The 25,252-nt window shown below is 47.8% G+C and overlaps 2 protein-coding genes across 2 annotated transcripts in view; one reads left to right on the forward strand and one right to left on the reverse strand.

Annotated features, from left to right (window-relative positions):
* C8B (complement C8 beta chain) overlaps positions 1-11,054 on the forward strand; it is a 37,012-nt gene extending 25,958 nt beyond the window's left edge. The window contains exons 10-12 of the mRNA XM_047872878.1: positions 6,329-6,482; positions 8,527-8,595; positions 10,903-11,054. Coding sequence (XP_047728834.1) covers positions 6,329-6,482; positions 8,527-8,595; positions 10,903-11,054 — 375 coding nt within the window. The remainder of the gene's footprint in view (positions 1-6,328; positions 6,483-8,526; positions 8,596-10,902) is intronic.
* Positions 11,055-22,910: 11,856 nt separating this feature from the next.
* Positions 22,911-25,252, reverse strand: part of C8A (complement C8 alpha chain) — a 69,304-nt gene continuing 66,962 nt past the window's right edge. The window contains exon 11 of the mRNA XM_047873344.1: positions 22,911-23,062. Coding sequence (XP_047729300.1) covers positions 22,911-23,062 — 152 coding nt within the window. The remainder of the gene's footprint in view (positions 23,063-25,252) is intronic.

A 25,252-nucleotide genomic window follows, 5' to 3' on the forward strand; every position in this document is an offset into this window, starting at 1 on the left:
TAAGCCGCTGGAGGAGAGGCAGAGAGATGCAAGTGTGAAACATACACTCTGTGCTAACCGGTAAGACCCCGGCAGCCATGACCGTCGTACAGGACAGGGTAACACTTCACGGTGATCAGTGACGTTTTGAGCACCTACTATATTCTTGACACTCTGCCAGGGTCTTTGGGCATGTTATTGCATCTAATCCTCAAATTGCGTGTGCTTACCTCCGTTTTGTGGCTGATGAAAATCGAGGTCACAGAGGGAGCATCCATCTGTGGCTGCTCAAGAGTCTCTGTTAGGTCTGGGCCCGAGACTTTGACCTCTTCCCTCCCCTCCAGACTTTCCTGTGGGTTTGGTGAATAAAAACTAATGATCCCAACCAACCGTCACCCACACAAGAGCAGTTCTGCAACCTTAAACTAAGAGGACGTTTGCCAGAACAGGACTGTCATACACATCAGCAGTGGTAGGTCCTTGCCTGTGGGGACTTCTGCACGGGGTCCGTGCTCCATCTCGGGCCATCCTCTCCTTGCTGTTGTCTGTACACTCACTGGTTGTTTGGCATCCACTCCACCCCACCCCCGGGACTTTGTCTTGCCGCCAAGGAGGGGTGACGAGGGACCGGAGCTCTTCACGTGATGCTCTGCAGCTCCCAATCCTGGCAGTTGCCCAGTGTCTTAATCTGTATGTCAAATGCATAGTTTCTGCAGAACAGAAGGCTGCCATTCAAATCCTGTCCTCTGCTGTTTTCAGTAGTGACACTTAGGGTACAGCTGCTGATAAGCATCAAGGAGAATAAAGTCAGCTGTAGGTTGTAGGCAGCTCCAGAGAACTCTGGGGTTGGCTGATGGTGTGGTGACATTGCTTGGAATCACGGATGGGCATGGGAGTGAACAGAGCTCAGGGGAAAATAGATCCCTGGTCTTTACTTGTCACTTACACCTTACCTGAATTTTTTTTTCCCCCAAAAGTGAGAATTAATGGAGTTTTCCCTGGTCACCTACCTGAATGGGTTGGATGTGCCAGACCGGGCATTGGGAATGTCAAGTGTCAGGCATGTGATGTGATCTGGTGTGTGTGTGTGTGTGAAAAAGACAGAGAGAGGAAGGAAGAGAGGAAGACAGGTAGGGCAGGCCAGCATGCTAAGCATCTCAGGCCTGAACACGGTCTTAGGCATGCAGCACTTTACCAAAGGCACAGAGGCCCAGCATGTGTGTGATGTAGTAGAAAGTATCACACTGTCGGGTGTGTGGGCTGAAAGGGGGAAAAGGTGAAGGAAGCAGAGATGTTTTCGGGAGTTGGGGAGGTGAGGTTACTGAAGACTTTTAAGCCCTTCCTTTTGTAAGTCCCTGCCGTGAGTTGGAAACGCATGTTCTGGACATCCCACTCTTCCATGCACTCTTTCCAGCTAGAGAAAACTGCAGACGCCTCCGCATTATCTCACAATAATTCTTCTCTGCAGAGTCAGCCCGCCAGGTAGTTAGAGCGGCGATTGTTTTCCAGGACGGCAGAAGCCACTAGACAGGCGATTCCTAGACAGAGTGTTGGCCAGGGGTCGCATGCATAAAGCATTCTTGAGGATCAAGACCTGAAACACGATTGGCGTAGGAGCCAGGTGGGCGGGGAAGAAGAACACCGAAGAGCCCCCTCGCACTGTTCACTGATAGACTTCCGACCCAGAGAAACGGCTCTTTGCCCAGAGTTAACAAATAGCCGTGGACACAGAAAGAGAACTCCAAACGCAAAAGATGGAAATTACCTTCAAGATTCAGAAGACAGGCCTACATCTAAAAGTGGAAAAATAGAAGTAAATTTTGGAATGCATTTGCCTTTTTATCGTAAGCTTTAAGCAAATGAGGAATTCAGGAAAGAAAAAAGAGATGCTGAGATATTAGACACTCATCAGATGAAAAAGGAAGTGGCTGACTACACGGAACCAAAGGCACAATAGCAGAGGAAAGCCTACATTGGAAACTGTAAAGAACAGAATTGACACTGCAGAAAATTGAGTCAGTGATGTGGGAAGGCGCCATAAAACCGTTCTCATAATGTAGCAGCGAAAGACAAAGAGATTAAAACAATGACGTAAAAGAAATATGATGGAAGAGAGTACAGAAGGAGAAATCTGAAACTCAAGGACTTCTTCCTGAGAAAGAGACAAGATTAAATTTGAAGATGGCATTCATCACGGACATAATAAGGGAAATGTCCCTGAGCTGATGACACAAAATGCAGAACTCGTTGAAAAGTGGGAAAAAGTACTGAGAACAAAACAATACAGACACACATCCTATGATGTGATTTTTTTTTAACTTTTAGAAACAAACCTATTCTAAAAAAAATAAAGGTCGTTCTGGTCTTAGAATGGGAGAGAGCCAAAGCATAAGAGACTGTTAAAAACTGAGAACAAACTGAGGGTTGATGGGGGGTGGGAGGGAGGAGAGGGTGCGTGATGGGTATTGAGGAGGGCACCTTTTGGGATGAGCACTGGGTGTTGTATGGAAACCAATTTGTCAATAAATTTCATAAAAAAAAAAAAAAAAGAATTCTTTGCGACATGAAGTGCCTGAAGGCAGTGTAGTGACAATGTCGCGAAGGAGAAGCTCGGGGCCCAGCGAAACGGTCGTTAATGGATAAAAAAATCCCAAAGACACTTTGCATTATTAAAGGGGTCACATAAAAATTGCCAGGTTTGGGAAATGGAAAATATAGCACGTCGAGTTAAATTTGGATTTCAGACGAATAATGGATAATTTCCTAATATAAGCATACCCCCAAATATTGCATGGGACATACTGGTATGACCAAATTATTTGTTGTTTATCTGAAATTCAGCTGTAACTGGGGAGATTCTGTGTTGGACTGGCAAACCCAGTCACAAACGCAACCACTCGTGAGCATTTCTATAAGTAGCCAGGGTGGCTAGGTTGTCGTCTGAGGTCCAAGCTGATGGAGAAGCTACTGTATAGAGCTCAGGCATTGCCCAGAGTAGAAGGAAAAGATATAGTTGTGAATGGTGTTCCCACAGAGGTCAGGAAGGCATTGGTTATGCTGCAGTGAAAAAACTTCCCAAATCTTAGGGACTGAGTACAACACAAGTTTATTTCTCAATCACACAACAGGCCCAAAGTATATTGGGGAGGGGGCTTTTCGCATTGCCACTCAGGGATCCGGGCCACGGAGGCTTGATGTGGTCATATGCTCCGAAGATCACCGCTGCATTGGTAAGGGAAGGGGATATGTCCCTTCACTCTGTCCTGAAGGCTTCACCCTGGAAAGGACGCCCCCTCTGCTCTCTTTCCACTGCTCAAAACAAGTCATGTTGCAAACCTGCCCTTTAGAATGTCAGGGAATTGCAACCCTGCTATGTATCCAGAAAGAAAAGCAGCTGATCACTTGGTAAGCAGTGATAGTCACACCTTTCTGAAGGTGTGACCACCGTACCTTTCTAAATCGCTGTACTCAAAGATTCTCTAACGGCAAATTACTCTGACCAAGAGAAGGGTTAAAATACAGATGTTGTGGTAACATTGCCTGGTGAGATAATGTCAGACTCAAGCCATTGGAGCTCACCCCCCAAAATAAATTCTGGATGTCAAATAAGGAAACCATGAATGTAATTAAATGACAGGTAACACACCCACAAGATAATTTTGCCACAAACAAAATCCTAAATGTATAAAGAATGATACAATTTCTAAGAAAGACACATTTCAAAGGAAATAGACAACTCTTAGCACTAAGATGATGAATAAATATGCAAAATGTTTAACTTTCCTAGGAATAAGAAATGAAAAAGTAACAACATGATATTTTTTTACCTATCAAATTGACAATGATTAAAAATCTATAATATTCAACAGGGCGCCTGGGTGGCTCAGTCGGTTGAGCATCCAACTCAGGTCATGATCCCCGGGTCATGCGATCAAGCCATGTGTAGGGCTCTGTGCTGAGAATGGAGTCTGTTTGAGGTTCTCTCCCTCTCTCTCTCTCTCTTTCTCTCTCTCTCTTTCTCTCTCTCTCTCTCAAAAAAAAAAAAAAATTGTTGGGGCGCCTGGGTGGCGCAGTCGGTTGAGCGTCCGACTTCAGCCAGGTCACGATCTCGCGGTCCGGGAGTTCGAGCCCTGCGTCAGGCTCTGGGCTGATGGCTCAGAGCCTGGAGCCTGTTTCCGATTCTGTGTCTCCCTCTCTCACTGCCCCTCCCCCATTCATGCTCTGTCTCTCTCTGTCCCAAAAATAAATAAACGTTGAAAAAAAAAATTAAAAAAAAAAAAAAAAAAAAGAATGGTGATCACCAGGGTCCGTCACAAGGAAGGGCGTGGAGGTTAATAAATAGCGAGGACCATCTCTTTGCAGCAATATGATAAATAAAAGGGCAAGTTCACAAGGGCGAGTGTGCGTAGGACCCAGTGGTCAATATGAGTAGTTAGGACTGTGTTTTGGGGGGAGAAATAAGGAAGAGAGACGGGGGAGAAAGGAAGAAGAGGAGAAAAGAGAGAAACGAACGAAAGAAGAACGGCCAGGGAACGACAGAAGGGACAATCATGCCATATTAACTTAGAATTAAAAGGGAGCTATAGAGTCCTAGGAGTTGCTGCTCAGTTCCAAGGCAACCCCCAGTCTGCAAAATTTGGGGAACGCTGGTATAGGAATTGGAAAATGGGAATAATGAAGCCATTTGTATCAATAATTATCACGAGCTCGTAAGAAAAACAAAAGCTTTGGGTTAGAGTCCTGGAAATACTATTTAATGAGCTCTTTGACTTTGTTCAGGTCACTTAACCTCATCTGAAAACGGGGCTGATAATTGCTACCTTGTGAGGACGGAGTGGGCTCACGTTTGTGAACCGTCAGCAAAGCTTCTAGAACACAACACATGGAGGAGGTTTATTCGGGTTCTGCCACTGACTTGCTCTCTGTCCTGGAGCGCATCTCCGTGCTGGTAGGAGAAGGCCTGGGGGGCTAAAGGCAGCCTTACGAGGTGCTCTGACAGGGAACACGGAGTGTTGGAGGAGCTCATACTGGTATACAGCCAACCCCCCTTCCCTCCCCCACGTGCGGCCAGCAGGCTGGACGCTTCTGCAAACCGCCTCTGGATCAATTCATTGACCACAAAACGGTGAGACAATGGGACCACCGAGGGGCCTTGCTTTGCCCACTGGAGCGAAGGTCAGCATCGGACGCATTAAGAAATGGAAGCAATTTTCTTCCCACTGGATGCTTCTATTAGGTATGATTGCCTGCATTTAGACCCTAAACTCTCCAGAGCTGGATTAGGGCAGGAACAGAGACAAAATCTGGAGAGGAACCTGGCCCTGGAGCTGAAAGTAGGACCCAGAGGCTCCAAACATTTTTAACTACCTCTTTGCACTTCTTCCCAGGCTTTTCCTAGCCCACAGCCATCTGTGTGGCTTCCTCTGGTCGCACACTGCCAGGTTCGCTGGTGACCAGCGGCTCGCTCTCTGTGGCTAGGTTTCTGTTTTCCGCCCCTCTCCTCCCAGCCAGCTGCCTTTGCCCTGATGAAGCCTCCCACCCCCTTTCGTTGACCATCCACTTTTATTAGCTGTTCTCACTAAGCTTGGGGCTAGACCCTAGACTCTAGACCCCAGAGCTGAGCAGTATATAGTCCTGAACTCCGGCAACTTACCTTCTTAATTCAAGAAGGAAAAGAGATTTCAACACATAGAATAATAATAATAATAATGAATGACCACAAAGGAGCAAAGAGATGGAATTTGTATTGGGTAAAGAGACTTTGTATCAGATGAGCACTGGACAGTATTCTGAGCACTTCATAGTGGGAAGATATTCTGTGAACTTGGGAGCTGGGGAAAGGCTTCGTGATGGTGGTTCTTGCATGACGTGAATGCTTCTTGCCAAGTTGGGACGGGGGAGCCATGTTGGGACGAAACTTCTAGAACAGTTTCAAAGAGCTGCTTGAAAGTCACCTCCTCTCCCCAACCACAGGCAGGTTAACCAGCTGCTCCTCTGCCCGCATTCCACATTTCCACCGTTTCCGGACCTGCTGTGCTGTAAGAATCTGTTACCGTGTCTCTATCTCTGGACTCCGAGTTTCTTGAGAGTGTGGATTTTATCTTTCTCATTACTCATGCTTCATGCCTGGCACTTAGGAGGTATTCAGTAAGAGTTGACCTGATCTCAGATGAGTTTATCTGTGGATATTGGATAGGATGGTTCAAACAGAGGATGGGGCATCCATCTGGTTCCAGATGAATCCACCCATCTCCGTGCACCGACCCCTTGCTCATTCCTGTGGACCCTTGCATTATCCTTCTATTTGGTGAATATTTTCTGTTGAAATACATCCCTTTCCTCTCCCCAGGCAGAGCCTCTGTATGAACTGGTGACGGCCACAGACTTCGCCTACTCCAGCACAGTAAGGCAAAACATGAAGCGGGCCCTGGAGGAGTTTCAGAAGGAAGTCAGCTCTTGCCACTGTGCTCCTTGCCAAGGGAATGGAGTTCCTGTCCTGAAAGGTACCGTTTCCAGGCAGCTGGTGTCCCTGTGAAGGACGTTATCTGGAGGGGCTGGTGCTGTGGCCAGAACACATCATCAAATCCATATGCCCTCCAGAGTATCTCAAGAAGAGTTCTAGATCAATCCCTGGTCCTCTTCCTGAGGCCCCAGGGTCTGTCATGAAGTCCTCTTTGCTTTCTCAGGGGGACAAAAAGAGCCCCCTGGCCATTTGGAGCCTCGTAAACTGAGCTTCTCCATGTTGAACAGGCATTCAAGAGACCCAGAGCTACTGATGCTCGGACCCCCACCTGGATCCTTGTGTGAGAATCTGGAGAAAGCTCCTCATCAGGAAGGGTAAACCCTCTCCAGGTAGTTCTAATCTGCAGCCAGGGTGTGGCTCACAACTGCTGAAGTCTCTGCCTCCTTGGAGCACAATGAGGTGGGATTGGACAGAGGCCCCCCCCCCCCGCCCCTCCCCCCTGCCCATATTCAGGTGCAGCTCATGGGCAAATAGCACGATGTTCCTCTAAGGCAGATCTCAGCCCGAGCTGCATGTGAGAATCACCCAGGGTGCTTTGCACAAACACAAAGCCCTGGGTCTCAGCCCGAACTAGTTAAAGTGAATCACTGGGGATCGGCCTTTGAAAAAGCCTACCAGATGATTGCACTATGGCATCAGGGCTGCGAAGCTGATCCACAGCTTAATCCGCTGGCAGACAGGATCCATGATTCCACCAGCTTACAAACCAGTGGGAAAGCTGGACTTTCCCGCTGAAGTGTACTGACCAGTAGGACAAGTGTTAGCCTGTTTCCCAAGAAGTCAGAGTGCAGGCAACTAGGTCATCTACCCTGGCCGCAGGAATGCCTTGGTTCCAGCCACAATGGACATGGCAGGTGGCAACATCACGCAACTGAAGTAGCAGGCCTAGGCTGTGCACGTCCTGACCAACGCATGGTGAGAAGATGGGGGGATGGGGGAGCAGCAGCAAGAATGGGCCCCTTGAACTTGATTCCTAACTTCCAGGGCCATATCTGGGGCCACTGCAATCAGTAGGGCAAATTTGGGGTTGGCTGAGGCCTGGGATCTTGTGTTCCTGTCATGATGGCCAAGGAAGAGTCCAGTCCAGCATGAAGCCAAAAGAGGGTGTCAGGTGCAGTTGGGTCCAGCAGATCTGCACCCAGGGAGGGAGCCAGCTGGAGTTAGGGCAGAACCTCGGTGGACAGAGCCAGCTCAACCGGGCAGAGACAGGAGACCTGTTCCCAACTGAGGTTGGGGAGTATGTGTCTAGCTTCTTGGACAGGGTGGATGGGAGCAACGGAGACATAAGTGAAAGCCTAAGGCTGGAAAGTTCTGCTGTCAGGACAGAGACGTTAAAGTGGGGATGAAGTCAGCAAGAAATGGGATCTGCCCATCAGCTCAATGTCGTGATCCAGGGTTGCTGAATTCCCCTTGCCTTCATGTGAAATTTGGACCTAGAAACTGGAACCCACCTAAGGATGTGCACTAGTGTGAGAGAGAATACGAAGCCAGAGACAGGGTTGTTCATGGGCCTGACTTCTAAAGGATAATCCTGTGAAGGGACTCGGTGTGATCCAGATGTCACTCCAAGGTGACATGTTACAGATCAACTTAAGGAATAACTTCCAAAGGGCCAGAATTGGCCAAAGGTGGGACGAGACATCTGAGGACAGTGAGTTCCCAATCACTGGAGTGTTCGAGCAGAGGCTGGACAATTAGATGGCTCGGGGTGAAACTGAGCACCAGTGACCATTGGCTTCCGCGACCACTAATGTAGCTTCCAACACTGGAAACTCACATCACTGGGTCAAACATGAGCTCACCAGTAATTCCCCTCAGCAACTCCGTATGGTTCCCCGTGACAGGCAGTAACCACCCTTCAGGAGCACGAGACCCTGTGAAGGAGTAGGTATTCTTAGCATGGAACCTTCTTATCTTAAACCCTTCAACTAAATGTTTCCCCTCTTTTAACCTAATGGCAAAGTGATGTGGAGGGCTGAACTCCAGGAATTGTGTTTCACACTCTGTCTGCATTGTCTTTTCAGAATCCCGCTGTGAGTGCATCTGTCCTGTCGGATTCCAGGGCCCAGCCTGCGAGGTCACCTATGAGAAAAGTAAGGAATCTTGAGTCGGTTGGAAAAGGGAAATCTAGGCAGTTCTAGAGAATAATTGAAAAGGGCAAGAGCACAGGGGATGCTGGGTTGGGGGCCGGGTGCTATGAAATTTGAGATTCATCCTGGCTCCTGACTTTATCTTTCATTATTTTCACACCTGAGAATGCTTCATGTTACAGGACTGTTAATGCATGGCATTTGCAAGTCATTTCTTTGAATCCTTCTGGAATGCTTACCTTTTTTCTTTCTTTTTTTTTTTTAACTGAACTTTTATTCAGTCCTCAAAATCCAGCAGGGATGCCCCTTCTTCTGTAAAAGTTCTAAGCCTCCACCCCTGAGTAAATTTAGTTAACTCTTCCTATGTGTTCCTGTAGCACTTTGAACATATACCTAATATAGCTCTTAGCACATTATGTTTTGGGTTGTGTGTGTCTTTCTCCCCAGTGTGTGTGAACAGAGATCATGTGCCATTTGTTTCTGAGTCCCCATGGCCCAGCCTAGTTGGTGCTCAGTGCTCTGGCCTGAATTAACAAAGGAAAGACTAGACTATCATTGGGATCCTTTCCAGCTCTCAAAGTCTTTGGCCAGTTTATTACCTAAGAGTTCTGAATATGCCCCCACCCCTTACTGCTCCTTCCCTTTCCTTTCCTCTCTGTGGCTTTTGGATGATATCATTAAAAAAGGAAATGGCATGGGGCACCTGGGGTGGCTCAGTCGGTTAAGCGTCCGACTTCGGCTCAGGTCATGATCTCACAGTTTGTGGGTTTGAGCCCTGTGTCGGGCTCTGTGCTGACAGCTCAGAGCCTGGAGCCTGCTTCAGTTTCTGCGTCTCCCTCTCTCTCTCTCTGTCCCTCCCCTCCCTCCCTCCCCCCAAAGAATAAAAATAAAAAACAAACAGAAAAACAACGAGGCACTGTACTACGTATCAGGCACCTTGATGAGTGCTTGGACTCAGCTTGTGCTTGAGTTTCATCAGTAACTGTGACCTTGAGCAATTTACTTGACCTCTTTGTGCCTCAGTCTCCTCATCCGTAAAATGGAGCTGGTGGTATTAACTACCTCCTAGAGCTGTCTTGAGTTTCTCATGAAACCTCAAAGCGCTTGGAATAATGCCTAACACACGTAAGAGCAAAATAAGTGTTGGCTAGTTTGTTTTAGAGCAAAATAAAGTGCATTTTACATAACACTAAATCTTTTTATCCTCACAACAACATGACAGAGTAGGTACCATCAATATCCTCATTTTATTGATGAAGAAACTAAGGTTCAGTGAGTCACTAACTTGACCAGAGGTCACACAGTAAGTGTAGGAGCCCAGGTTTGCACTATCCATTCTCCTCCCCAGTGAAATGCTCACCTCCCACCACCAGCACAAGCCCACACGGTCCTGTGCCCAGTGAGTGTGTAATCGCACAACCACAGGATTTCTCCTGGTTGGAGGAGACACTGGACACCTCCTGCTGTAGCCTTCTCATTTCACCAGTGGGGCAGGCCCAGAGATATTAGGTGATGTCTGCGGAACTATACTGCCCATCAGAGGCTCAGCCAGACACCTGATGTATCATGGTGGATGGAATCGGTTACTTGTCAGTCTCATCAACAACCACAGAATCCTCATGGGAAAGGCAAATGTCAGGGAGGGGAGAGTGCATTATTTGTTATTATTTCATATAACACGCAGTGCTTACGGTATGTAACAGAGTTCCTGCTTCGTACTTTGACAACAAGTAAACTAGCCAGCATCCTATACCTGGGAGGTGACCCAGCTGGGAAGCACTCGTGCATTCATCCAAAGAATGTTTACTAAAGACCCCCTGGGTGCCAGCTTAGGTGCTAGGGTTCAGTGGCGAGCAAATCATACATAGATCCTGTCATCGTGGAGATTACTCTTTAGAGAGAAAGACCGACGTCATTTGAATTGTCCCAGAAATACATTTAAAGCTGTAATTGTCACTGCTATAAGATGCTCCAAGAGCTTAAAATATGATGGACTGGTGGGGAGTTAGAGGTCAGGGAAGGTTTCCCCGCAGAGATAATCCTTCAACTGAGATCCGATGGGCGAATAGGATTAACCAGATAAACAGAGGAGGGAAGAGTTTACTGGGCCAGGGAAACAGCATCTACAAAAGCTCTGTGGTAGAAGGGAATATGGCGAGTACCACGGTTTGCAAAAAGGACAGCTGACTGGAGAGAGGAGATCTGAGCAGACTCACCAAGCCTTTTGGCTTATACACCCCACCCCCAACCCCAGAGAGCACCAGGGTGTAACAAGGGTTGATTAACGTTTGATGACCTTCTTCCTTACAGATGTCCCCATTGATGGGAAATGGAATTGCTGGTCAGACTGGTCTCCGTGTTCTGGAGGACAGAAAACGAGACAAAGGCAGTGTAACCATCCACCTCCTCAGAATGGAGGCAGCCCCTGCGTGGGCCCTGCTTCAGAAACACTTAACTGTTAAGGAAGGAAAAGCTTCTAGCACCTACTACTGTGGGCTGCACACTGCGAGAGCTCTGAGCCCTTAGGAACTCAGGCCAGGTTACCTCATACCAGCTCCCAGCTGGGGCCATCCCAAGGGTAGAGGGCCGTGCCACTCAGAGCGTTTGAAATAAAGATGTTATTTGCAAAATGCACGTTGATTTGAACAAATAGCTCAACGTCAACTACACGTTGCTTAAGGGCTTAAGAATCTTGGTAATCCTCCCTTTGCTCGTCTGTATAATTTTATCCCATTCACGTGTATTATCAGCCAGAAACTGTGTTAGCAGTTGTTCACACTGAAGTCCCACTGTGTGAGGGGCACATAGTAGGTACCCAATGATGAATCAGTGGCTAGCTATTAAGTTTTTCCTCCCTTGAGGACCGCATGGTCTTATTCAGTGACAATAGCAGTGAATATGTATCGAATGATTACTGTGCCAGCCTCGGTGCTCAGTGTGTTAATTCATTCCATCCTCATGACAGCCCTACGAGGTGGATGCCGTGTTAGCCCTATTCAGCAGCTGCAGAACTGAAGCTTAGAACAGTTAAGTGGCTTGTCCAGGGTTGCACAGTTAGGAAGTGGCAGAGCTGGGCTATGAACCTGGGCACTTGGGCTCCAGAGGTTTAGACTCTTAACTGTGATGCTCCCTTGCTCTCCATACATGGGCATTTCTTGACGATGAATTTTCTTCCGAAATTAAATGTAGGAGAAAGTGGGATGTGTGCGTGTGCGCGCACATGTGCGTGCCTGTGTTATTGAGTCTCCACCCCCTGCATCCCGCGGAGAGTGGATCCTGGTTCCTCAGCTCCCTTTGATGCTGAGCAAAGGAGAGGCAAGGCTGTGCATGTCAGAAGCAGAGTTCCGGGGCAGAGCTGAATTGCTGTGACATGAGCAGGTGCCTAGAGAAGGCCCTGAGCTGGAGAAAAGAGCAAGGGAAATTGATAACTGAATGAGAGACAGACAGAGGAATGCAGGTAGGAGGTGGGGGGGGGAGGGAGGGAAGGAAGGAAGAAAGGAAGGAAGGGAGGGAGGGAGGGAGGAAGGGAGGAAGGGGAGAGAGATTGTAGTGGCTGGAAGAGAAAACACCGAGACACATTAAGAAGTTCAAGTTAATGGCTCTGGGGCAGTGTGCAGTGTGAACCTTCCCCGACCTTTGTATGTTTCACTTTGCTCACTCATGATTTTGTGCAAATCCCATCTGGAGCATGGGGGGGGGGGGGAGTTGCTTGAGGGCAGTCAATTGATCTTTAGATTACTAAAAACCAGAATATTTTTGTTGTTTAGATTGAGTCAAGTGATCATTTAGGCTCTATCTCTCTCATTCATTCTATCACATTAAAACATCCCTTTGTATTTTGTTTACTCTTGGATGCTCCCTGTCTTTGCAGAACTTCCTGTGAATTTGTTGAGATCACATTGGGGTGGGGGGGGTGGGCGGAAGGGCCGGAAATGGTTGAAGGTGAATTGGTTAATCTGACTCATTTTCAATCAGTTTGTTTCCGGCCACGTCATCTGCTCTGAGTTTGCCTCTGGGCTAGGCGTTGGGGCCTAAGACCTTCACACATTCATGACACCAAAGCATGGGTCAGCACCCACCAGTCGGGCCTGACCAGCTATCTGGAACTGAGTCAATGGAACAAACACCGGAAGGAGCCGATTCTCGGAAGGGGGTTGTTGTAGCAAGCGTGCTGATCCTGCCTTGCCCTCTGGCATCCCTGTGTCCCTGCAATTGAGCTGACGGCTCTGGGCCCTTGTTTGGCTTGATATTATTGCTTTACCGTCTGCTGTTATTTCAACAGGCTAATCCAATAATGTTTTATCTCTTTCATTATACCGAAGCTGTATAATTTTCTTGAGTTATAATCTATCTTCTTTTAAGATTCCCCAGAGACAGGAAAGAGTGGTTCTGTCTTTGGTTGATGGGAAAATCCCAGGAAGCCCACACTAGCACATTGAAGCCAGCACCGCCAAATTAAATTCTGAATCTCAATCACAGCCACCGCTTCTAATGGGAAATTTAAGTTGATTATGGAGATGACAGCCCAGGTTCACGTTTATTGCATTTAGCAGAAATTGTTTATCCTATTAAATATGGTCTTGAAGGAGAAACAATTGAATTTCGGAGCACCGGTGAATACCCAGGTGACGCCTAGGTACCGCTAAACTGTGTAATAATTATATTCTTATTCGTGGGCTGAACTTCCCCTCGTGACTCTTCTTGCAAACAAATGCATTTCGGAGGAGGCTGAAGCATAATGTAAGAATTAAACAAAATAAATGCAAACTGTGCTTTTGGCAAACCTTGGCTGCCATAGCCAACACGGACATACCTGTGAAGGAGGCACGAGATCCGTGGGGCCCAGTCCGGGCAGGGTAGTTTGGCAGTGGTCCTGGAAGCTGGAACACAGCACAGTATACCTGGGTGTGGGAGAGTTTTGCATCCGAGAACGTGAATCTCTGAAACGCTGGGAGCTTCGCCGAGCGCGCTAGATGTTGGGGCTGGTGGGGGCGGGGGAGGGGTGGCTCTCAGGCTCTGCTTCCTCTCTGTGTGACCTTGGGCTAATAACATAACTTCTGTGGGAATAATAATGATGATAATTATCTTAACAATAGTGATAATAATAATAGCTGCCAATTATAGAGAGCTGCTCAGTTTATGAAGTCTTTTAACCTACATTATCTCAGTTAATCTTTATCTGGGTTTGATGGGGTAGATATTAATATAATCATCAGGTGACAGGTAGAGAAAGCTTCAGAGGGAAACAGGATCCTTACCACGAATGGGCTGCCTGTGGAAGTCAAGGTGGGTGGCTGAGGCTGGGAGAAAGAGCATCTCCTGGCACAGAATCCAGAGGAGAATGCCATCTTTGTTTTAAAGAAGAGAACTTTGGGCTGTTCCCGGGCACTTATTCGAAAAGCTCTCAGGCAAGAGTGAGCCTGCAGGAGAAAGCCCTTGGGACACCAGCCAGTACTCCCTGGGGACATTCTGATTAGCATCTTGAGGGGGAAAGATTTTGTTTTACGGACTGAAGATGTCCTTAATGACACCACGTCTACTTGCCAGCATGTCTAGGCTTTAAGGACATTGTGTTATAATTTACTCATTTACCGTCTCCTGTTCCTCCTCAAATATAATGTCCATGAAGGAGGGATGGTGCCTAATTTTCTTTTATATCTCAACAACCCAGTGCAGTGCCTGGCACAGCAGGCAAAAATAAATAATTATCGCATGAATTCATTAACCAACGAAAAGGAATGGGAGTGGGCCAGAACCTTCCTTGGCCAGTGAGAAACTTTCATGAATTAGTGACACGTAACGGTAGCCTCATGAAAGTTGGTACATCTCTGGGATAACCCACATGGGAGTGGCTGGGGGAGGCACGTTCAGCCAGCTTTGTGGGCAGCGCTGCAAAAAAGATCGAAATGAAAGAGGCAGAGAAATAGTCAATGTCAGATGGGGGCTGCTGGGACTCGGGTAGGGGTATTGGTGACACCCACTCGCGACCACCAGAGACCTCTGGGAAACCTTTACAGAGGAAGGGAGTGGGAAAGTCTGTAACCCTTGGTGGGGGTAAACCTGAGAAGCACATTTCCAGGTGGCTGTCCAAGCCAAGGCTCCAAAGGGTTAAAGGCCCGCGCCCCATATGTGGCAGAGGCAGAAAATGAACAAAGAATAACCAAAAAGGAAATACATTATCTTCTAGCATTCTGCCTCTACCTCATTTTTTTTCATCCATGGATTCGTTTGAAACCTAGAATGCCCACCTAAAGCCAGCAACACACTGGGGGCGCCCAGGTGGTTCAGTAGGTTAAGCGTCCTTCTCTTGATCTAGGCTCAGGTCATGATCTCATGGTTTGTGGGACTGAGTCCCATGTCGGACTCTGTGCTGACAGCACAGAGCCTGCTTGGGATTCTCTCTCATTCTCTCTGCCCCTCCTCTCTCTCTCTCTCTCTCTCTCTCTCTCTCTCTCTCTCTCTCTTCTCTCTCTCTCCCTTTCTCTCTTTCTCTCTCTCTTAAGAATAAATAAACTTAAAAGAAAAACAGTAACACATTGGCCTAGCATACCATACGTCTTTGAGATTCCCCGATTAGCGAATGCTGACGTGAAGTCAGATTTTTCTGTCTGGTGTTTTCCTCTTTGAGTCATCTTTCCATATTGAGGTGTTTGGAAATTCAGGGTTCACTGAGATACCCAGGGAAAGTCCCAACCTCGTAGGCGGAGGTGGAAACACAGAGGAAGAGAAGCCGAGTAGTGAGGTTGTTAGAAGTGTGCACTCTGGTGCCACACTGCCTGCATTTGTGACATTGTCTGGCTCTTGGCTTATTAGCTGTGTGGCTTTGTGCAAGGCTTTGTGAAGTGCCTTCATTTCCTCATCTGTAAGAAGAAACCTTCTGGAGTTTGGGGAGCATATGTGAACGCCCGGACAAAGTCAGCACTCCATAGTTAGCTGTATCGTTGACATTGTTATTTCTGGGGATTCTCAAAACATCAACAAGAACAGTGGTTGGTTTGTTTGATTTTTAAAAGTAATTTAAGACTGTTTTAAAAATATTTTAGTGCTGGGGCGCCTGGGTGGCTCAGGCGGTTAAGCCTCCAACTTCGGCTCAGGTCATGATCTCACGGTTTGTGAGTTCGAGCCCCGCGTTGGGCTCTGTGCTGACAGCTCGGAGCCTGGAGCCTGCTTCGGATTCTGTGTCTCCCTCCCTCTCTGCCCCTCTCCTGCTCATGCTCTGTCACTTTCCGTTTCAAAAAAAAAAAAAAAAATCAAACGTTAAAAAAAATTTAAAAAAAATATTTTAGTGCTAAACCTACCATAAACATGAGAACAAGAAAGACATAAAATAGCTTAGCTCCTAGGAGATGTCTTCATAAAGGACATGGAAGGCTTTTATAGCCCAAGCTCTGGGTTATTAAGGGGAAATGTAACAGCATAATAACTAATATTTGCAGAGGGCATTACCAGCTACAAAGAACTTTCACATACCTAATCCAGTTTAATCCTCTCAATGTCTGCAAGAGGAGGATGTATTATCTGCCTGACAGGTGGTGAGAAGGAGCCTCGGAGAGACTGAGCAATTTGCCTAAGACCACACAGCTCGAAAGTGGCCAAACCGCCCCAGTCCCAGGGCTGTGTCCGAGTCTCCCGCTGCAGCAGAAGCAACGGCAGTGGCATCACATAGCAGGTGCCTGCCTGCCTGTCCGCTTGCATAGAAGAGGCAGAGAAAGGCCCGTGGTCTGGCATCCTTGCAGTGGAGAAGCAGCCCTGCCTTCCAAAGGGCTTCTGGGCGGGACACCTTGGTGGCTCCCTCGGTGAAGCCTCTGACTCTTGCTTTCGGCTCAGGTCTTGATCTCACAGTTCATGACATCAAGCCCCGCATCGTCGGCGCTGACAGTGTGAAGCCTGCTTGAGAATCTCCCTCTCCCTCTCTCTCCCTGCTCCTCCCCTGCTTTCTCTCTGTGTCTCTCTTTCAAACAGTAAACAAACGCAAAACAAATTTCAAAAGAAAACAAAGGGCTTGCAGGCAGACCGACAGAGATGTAGGACCCAATCCCATCACTTCCCAGCTGAGTGATCCCGATCAAGTCACTTACCTCTCTGTGCCTCAGTGTCCTCATCAGAGTCTTGGGCCAGTCGTCTTGATGGCACAGTGTGAGGATTGAACGGCATGACATATGCAGAGGGGTTGCCACCATCCCAAGTGCCTGGCACATGCTGGCTACTCAACTGCCTTTCCAATCTTGGGTGCAGAATGAACCAGCACTGCCTTCCATCTGCCTCTTCTCCCCCCTGCCTAGCATCTGTCTCTTTGGGGGCATATCGACCGCATTTTACAGAAAGGAAAAGGAGAAGGAATAGGGATTGCGTTTGCAGGGGGAAATTCTTGGAGGATTGTCAGAGGGAGTCGAGTGGCTGGTCTGACATTCACCTCCGGGCAGGAGCCCACTCCAGAGCCCAGGCACTGCCATTATCACTGGCTGCACCCACCCGTTATCTCACGTCTCCACCTTGCAACCCCAAGTGTTCCTTCATCCATCACTGGCCATTGTCTGGTACCCACTCCCCCTTCCCCCCGCCACCTCCTGCCTGATGGACCTCCTTGTTAATAAGCCGGTGTGTTCGTATCCTGAAAACTATCTGATTCTGGTCCCTTTTATCCCAAACACCATCCATCCATCAACCGCTTGCTCTCTATGCTTGGTTAGGAAAATGGGAATGGGGGAGGGAGACAAATAATAGATAAAACTTCTTAGCTGCTATCTCTAAAGAAATAGAATGGATAAATAGATCCATCAGGCATGTATCATGCCACTGGACAGCAAAGTCCATTTGTTAAAAACTGGTTAGGCGAGAGGATTTATCTCACACTTTAAGCTGCTAATATAGAAGGGAAACATGTTTTCCTTTATCTCTCCCAGGGGAGGGAGAAACCCCAAGGCCACTAATGCAGAATTTTTAACTCGATTTGATGGGCTTTCCTTCACTAAAGTGGAAAAGGTGGTCTCTCTTTCTGAAGTTTACCCAGCCTCGTGGAATGGTGTGGGCTCTCCCTTGATGCTCCAGGAAGCTTGCAGGATCCGGAAGTCCTGTGAAAATGTCTTCTACAGGGTTCTCTCTCACAAATTCCTGACACGACAGCACAGAGGGACCAGAGAGAGAACAGCATCCAACAAGCTTTTACTAGGAAGCTCCTATGTGTCCAGCACTAAGCTAGCCAGGTACAAGGGCTCCAAAGGTAAACATGAGTTTCCACCTGCCCTGCAACAAGTCACTAGTGTGGGGAGACAGACGAGTAAGCTACAGTTATAGCCTGCAGAAAATGCTGGAATATAGAGCCACATGAAGGAGTAGCACCCAATGAAGTGTGGGCTAGTGGAAGAGGTCAGGGTTGAACCTAACCTCCACCCTGAGAGTACTGCCAAAGAGCCAGGAGAAGAGGGAGCTGGCGGGCAGGGGGCTTCTGGGTAGTGCGTGCAAAGGCCTGGAGACGACAAAGAGCCTGGTCTGTTTGAGGAACTAAACTGGACATCATTCATTCAACAAATATTTGTTGACCCCCCATTAAGGCCAAATACTATTCTAGGCACTGGGGGTCTAGCCATAAAAAGGTTTGCATCGTAATGGAAGGAGGCATACCAAGAAAAATAGAAGACTAAATGAGTCTATTTAGTAGTAGTACTAAGTGCCATAAAATAAGAATAATAAATGAGGGCAAATGGCCCTTGGGGAGGTAATACTTCAGCAGAGACTTCAGTGAAGCAAGGGCATGAGTCTTGGATGAGCTGATTTAGGGGATGAGCATTTTGGGCAGAGGGGATAGCAGATGCAAAGGTCCTGGGGCATGAGAGAGCTTGACATGTGTGAGGAACCACAAACAGGCTTTCATGGCTAGAGCAACATGATTGAGGGAAGGAGTGACTAGAAGGAAATGAAGTCAGAGAGCCAACAGTTAGACATATAGGGCTTTGTACATCCTGTTAGGGGCAATAGATTTTATTGAATGTTTATTTTTGAGAGAGAGAAAGAGAGAGAGCAAGTAGGGTAGGGGCAGAGACAGAGGGAGACAATGAGTCCGAAGCAGGCTCCAGGCTCCCAGCTGTCGGCACAGAGCTTGATGCAGGGCTCAAACCCACAAACTGCTAGATCATGACGTGAGCCCAAGTTCAATCCAGTTAACCAACTGAGCCACCCAGGTGCCCTGGGGCAATAGATTTTTAGTACAAGTGCCTCATAGAATCTGAAAAAGGAGTCGAAGATGGAGTGATACATTGGCATCAGATAATAGAGAACCTTGTGAATCCAGTTAAAAACGCTTGAGCTATACAACAATGGCTGTGGGGTGTTGAACCACCAAGAACACTGGAAATGAGCTGAAAAGTGGCCATCTGTAGAAATTTCCCCAGGACCAAGCACCAGCTGCCTTCAGGAAAGGCTCAGTGAGCAAACCCAAGGTCTGATCTCAGCCATCCCCAGCCTAAGAAGGACCAGCACTCAAACCAAGGAGCTGAGCAGTAATCACCACCCCCACCAACCCACCTCGTGGGTTCCCATCCCCGTAGCTTTGTTGCATGCTATTTCCTCTGTGCTATTCTGCCCCTTCTTGACCTTTCTTTCCTTGTCTAATCCACACTCACTTCCTAGGTTCCACTGGCCATCCTCTCCTCCTCTGGGCTGTCCTCTCTGCCCCCCCCCCCAGCTGGGCTAGCCCCCACAGCCCTCTGGATATCCTGCTGGCATCGGACCTATTGCCATTGCCGGCCTCCTGCACCCGACCAGCATTCTTGCAGGGCTGGGACCACATCTGATTCATTTCCATGTCTCCAGCCCCTGGCTCAGGGCCTGGCACAAGAGCTCACCATGGTGCTTTGCCCATTTCCCAAGTGCAGGGGTAGCAGCCCTGAATGTCTTTATGGAAGAGAGGCATCCTTCCTCTAATGCACATCACATCCCCTTTTTACCATGGCTCCCGACAGCTTCTTTCTGCCATCTCTCATTTCTGCAGCGTGGTTTTTGAAGCCTACCCTTTCTCTCTGTCCATTATCTTCACCCTAAAGGCATATAGTTCAGAAGAGATTCATTGAGTAAACTCTTTAGATCTTCCTCTATCTCAAAGAAGAAAAAAAGCCCCTCCTTATTGCTTTTCATTCTGTCATTAATTTACTTTCCAAAGACACCTTGTCAGGCTGAAGATTATATCTTTAAGCCGTGTTTTTACATCCACTACCTATAAAGCCTTAGATTATAGGTCTCCTGAAAGGACCTGAGGTAGAATACATTTGATAAGCTTTATGCCCTTTGCTTGGCAAGAGTCAGGGCATTCTTGAAGAGGGAAAGGCACTGATCTGGGGGAGGGTCGCTGCTTCTGAAACCGCCCCTGCCTTTGTATTGTCATTTCTGAAACTGCTGGGGATGCGGCATCCTCCGAGGAGCAAGGCCGAGGCTGGCCGTGGTTCTCTGGCTCTGGTGACCGAAGACAGCATTGCTCAGCTGGTGGTTTTGGCTCACAGGTGATCCAGGCAGGTGCTCAATCCCTGTGTTGTCATCTCCCACCTAGATGCCTACATTTGCCCCCTAAGGAGCTTCTTTGCCTCTCCCCATGCCCCCGGCACCATCCTACAAGTCCTTGCCTTGTCTTACCAGTCCCTGGTAGACAGCATAGAACAAAGGTGGGGGGGGCGTGGGCTTGATGTAGCACATTCAAACCTTGGCTGACCATGAGGCTCAGCCTTGCCAAGACTCAGTTTCCTTAGCAGTGAAATGGGACTCCTAAAACATATCTGAAGAGGTCCTGGATAAGGCTGAATGAGATAACAGAGATAAACCGTATATTGGCTGTCCTTTTATTATATGCCTGTTCCCATGAACATGTGATGAATCTTTGGTGCTCAAGGATTCTCAGCCTTGACTACTTTCTTCTTTCTTTTTTTAATTGAAGTGCACTTGATAACAGCTTAAAAACTACTGATGTCTGGCTCATGCCTCCAGACATTTGGATTTAATGGGTCTGGGGGCGCAGCCTCTGGACAGCAAGGTTTTTAAAACTCTCCAACTGAAAACTACAGCTTTCAGACCAACTTTGAATGTCCTCTTGTAAATTGCCCCCTAGGCCTCCGTCAGGTGCTAGCGGGTAAGCACCACTGCCCGGTAAGTAATGAATAGAAACTAATTACTAATGTAAATCAACTTTGAAAGAAAAAACAAATTCATGACAGGATGAGGAGCAATAAAGGAGTTGTCTTCTTTTAGATGGAAGATCTGATGACTTTAGAAATGAAACTGCTAAACTATAAATTTTAATGAACACTGGTAACAATAGTAATAATAAGGGCGTTGCTAATAATTCCATATATGATAGGCACTGGGCTGGGGTTTTAAAAATTTTTTTAATGTTTATTTATTTTTGAGAGAGAGAGAGAGCATGAGCAGGGGAGGGGCAGAGAGGGAAGGAGACACAGAATCTGAAACAGGGTCCAGGCTCCGAGCTGTCAGCATGGAGCCCAACGCGGGGCTTGAACTCACAAACCATGAGATCGTGACCTGAGCCGAAGCTGGACGTTTAACTGACAGAGCCACCCCGGCACTGTGCTGTTTCTTATGATATATTTATCTTCACTTTCTCCCCCATTCTCCATTCCCAACTCATGTGCACACACCCCCAAGGTTCTTTCTCACCTTCAAACTGTATTACATGCTGAGCTTCTATCTTAAAGGCCTCTTCCCTCTTTGCCTCGTTCAGAAATCCTTCAAGGTCTGGGTGAAGCCCCATCCCATATGTAAAATACACACCAGGGAACATAAACCTCTGTCCCACCTGGCCTCCTTTGGCCCTTCCTTTGGCATTAACTCAACGATTAATTCTCTGTATCCCTAAAATCCCTTCTAACTGTTTCATGTATATGTCTTATTATTACCCTAAAAAGATCGAGGATTCTGAAAAGATAGAGAGCACTAGGATATATCAATCAACAGATGTTTTTTGTCCCTACTGGAAATGCAGATTCCACTGCCAAAGAGCTACCCACCTCTAGGAGAAACTTAGAGGTAAACAGAAAAGTCTGTTCAACACAACATATTCTCTATTTGAGACATGACTAGAGTATGATGGGGATACTGAGGCAGGCTGGTGTGATTGGCTCTCCTGCAGGTGGTCAGGGAAGGTGTACTGATCAGCATTTGTTGGCTCCATTATCCAGTCTGGGGAGCTCACCCATAGGAACCACATTTTTTTTTTTTTTTTTTTTTTAAATTTTTTTTTTAACGTTTATTTATTTTTTTTGGGACAGAGAGAGACAGAGCATGAACGGGGGAGGGGCAGAGAGAGAGGGAGACACAGAATCGGAAGCAGGCTCCAGGCTCTGAGCCATCAGCCCAGAGCCTGACGCGGGGCTCGAACTCACGGACCGTGAGATCGTGACCTGAGCTGAAGTCGGACGCTTAACCAACTGAGCCACCCAGGTGCCCCAGGAACCACATTTTTGAACTGACTCTTGAGTTCAGTCCCTCCCCTCATCCTTGTTAGGTCTCCCCCAATTCAAGGAACAGCGTTGGCCTCTGGGGATACATTGCTGATCCAAACAAACCTAATCCCTGCCCTCACAATTAGCATCCCAGGGGAGACAGATCATAAATAGTCACAGGAGATATGGCAGCCAGTATACAGTTATTAATTGTGAAAAACACCATGAAGGAAAAGGATAGAGTGCCCTGAGAAGATAACTGGGGGAAACGTGTTATTTGTGGGAAGAACCTGAACAGAAGAGATTAATTGAGGGAATGAAAGAAAATAATGTTGAACCCAGATCCAGGAAAATTGACGGAACTCAAGTCAGTCTTCATTTTTTTTTCTCATTATTTCAGTGTATCTGCTGCTTCTACCAACTAGTAATGGTTCTGTGAATGAACAAATATTGTGATCAAAGAACTGAGACCATTCTCATCATACTTTGTTTTATTGGCCATTGATCTGCTTGCCTCCTACTTCTAACATCCTATAAGTCCCTCTAAGGCATGGATTGAAATCTCTCTGTCCCTCCCCCCCCCCCCCCCCGCCCCGCCTCCACGCTTTCTCTCTCTATCTCTCTCTCTCAGATGATCTGAAGTGCTGTGAGCAGGACTGAGGCCCTAGTTGACATTCAGTGCCCGGTTGTTGAATGACTGCATCTTGTGGGTAATAGGACAGTTAGTTGTAGACGGCACAGGCTGGTCCTACTCCTGGAAGTTGGCGGGACAAAGAAAAAGTCCACGTTGATTTGCATTTCCCCTCAGCTGAAAGAAGTCTTTTTCCAGTGGTCAATGCAGGGGGTGCCATCCGCTGCATCTGTGCCCAGAGGCCCTCAGCAAGCCTGGGTCTGCACTTTCCACCCTGGACAGGAGTTGCCTCCATTCTGGGGTGCAGGGTTATTGCACTCTCTCCTCCTTTCCTGGGTGCCCGCTCTGCAAGCAGACCAGGAGCTCCAGCAGCTCCAGCGACCATCCGCCTTGGCTCCTGCACAGATAATTTCCCAGGGGAGGAGGAGGTTAGCATACAAGAAGCAGCTCGGATTATAAGGAGGGAGACCCATCCCGTTGCCCAAGAGTGGTCTGCAATCTCTCCTTGGGGAAATGCCTGGCGTAGCCAACCAAGACCTCTGTGCTCACCGCCTTGCACTTAATTTGAAACTCTGGATGGAGCGAGAGCCTCTTCTGAGAGCCCATCTCATGAAATTGGAATCCACAGTTGCATGGAAGATAGATAGCAGAGTGAAGCAGGAAGACACGTTCCTCCGGAAGAATGACACGGAGCCACTGGAGGGTGTGAAGAGCAGGGAGCACAGCCCAGTCAAGGATTCACAGACAAGGGCCAGCCTGACAGCCCTCTGGAGGGGCTTGAGGGCTTCTGACTGAGGGTCTGCAAATCAGAGCCCCTCAGACTCTGATGCTGGGGCCACGGTGGGTGACAGGGTCTGCACAGAGCATCAGAACACAGGCACTGATCAAGGGTTGCCTCTGGAAGTCCAGCTCATGCAAAATCCCCTGGCCTGGGGTTGCTGCCTCCTACTGGCTCCGGGTCTTTGGGCAGACCCTCTCTCAGCCTGAGTTTTCACCTCTATAAATGAAAATGATGGACTAATCCACTGGAGTTTTTCCTTCATTTTTTTCATTCCTGTGTTTTTTTTTTCCCTTAAATGAAATTTTATGTGAGCCCCAATATGGCCACCAGATGAAAGTAGAGCTGTTTTATTTGAAGCTGGGGTGTCTATCTGGCTTGTCCTGCTCCCCCGGGGCAGCCCCTAAGACTCCAAGTTTCCTCAGATCCCAGTGTGAATATCATTGGCTTAGATTATCTTCAGGCCCCTTCCAGCTCTGTAATTATACTCCCCGGTGGGACAGCCACAGCAGGCTTCTCTGTCTCTATTTTTCCCACCTCTGTGACTTGGTCTCCACAGGCAAAGGTTTGCTGGGAAAATACTTAGGGACCAAGGTCAGTGGGTTCCCATGGGGGCTGACTTCCCACTCTTAGATTTCCTTACCAAATTAGTCTTTGTCAGGCTGAACGTTCAGTCTGATGTCCCCAAGGCTACCTGATGTCCACACTGTGCTTGTGACAAGGTCAGTGGGGTACCTGTGAACTGCCTGCAATTGACTGAATGTAATATTGTAGGTTAAATGGGCTCTGAGGAGGAGGGTCCATCCTCTGGGTCCTGCCACCACCCCCAGATCATTGGCATCATGCCCCCTTTCTCCGGTGCCCATTGTCTGTACATATGACTCAGCATGGCCACAACTGAGCCTGACATTGGACCATTGAAGAGGCACATCTAAGTAATCCACACTCCCTGTCTCTCTACCCCTGTAATATTGGACAGGGATGCAAGGGATCCAAATGAGTCATTCGTTTGGGGGCCCATGCTGTAATTGTGATTACCCAGGCAGGACTCACGTTTGGCCCTTTAAGCCAGGTCAGGCTGATAACCATGAACACATCTTCCCTCCCCGCTCTCCAAGACAATAGTCAATATAATCATCTCAGACTCTCTGCCCTCATTTCTGAAACTTCTTGACTCTTAGTATATACATCAGTAGAATGTAACAGTTAAGAGCTTGTGTCCTAGGGTGGGTCCAAACCCCTAGATCCAAATCCTGGTTCTGACACTCCCCAGCTGGGTGACTTTGAGCAAAGTATGTTACCTTCCTCCTACCCCAATTCCTCATCTGTAAATTGGGGCTAATAATGGTACTTCTAACATTCTTTGGGGGAAAGAGATGAATTCATGCCCATGACGTGTTGAGATAGTGTCTGGCAAAGAATAAGGGTTAGTTACTCTTCCTGTTCACTGACCTTTGGTCCCCCTGGAAAAGCTGCCTAGCCAATGGGGCAAATGAGGGTTGAAACCCAGTCCACACTCTGCTTGAAAAGTCACGAATTCCTTGGGCCCTGGAGCTTGTCCGTATCAGCCCTAAGAAGTTTCTCTCTTTCTCCCAATTTACCCACCTATCGGGCAGTGCCTTTTTTCAGTTTACAGAAGGAAACTGTGCCTGTCTTTGCCCTGGTAACCAGTCTACTTGTTTTCTATTCCCTGCATCCTCCTTCATAAAGACCCTGGAATTCACTCACCATATTGGCTCACCCCTGTCACAGTTCCTCCTGCAGGATACAAAGAAGCTTGCCAAGATTTAATTTGTGCCCCCTTCAGCA

The sequence above is a fragment of the Prionailurus viverrinus genome, chromosome C1 (genome assembly GCF_022837055.1).
Source record: "Prionailurus viverrinus isolate Anna chromosome C1, UM_Priviv_1.0, whole genome shotgun sequence".
NCBI lineage: Eukaryota > Metazoa > Chordata > Mammalia > Carnivora > Felidae > Prionailurus > Prionailurus viverrinus.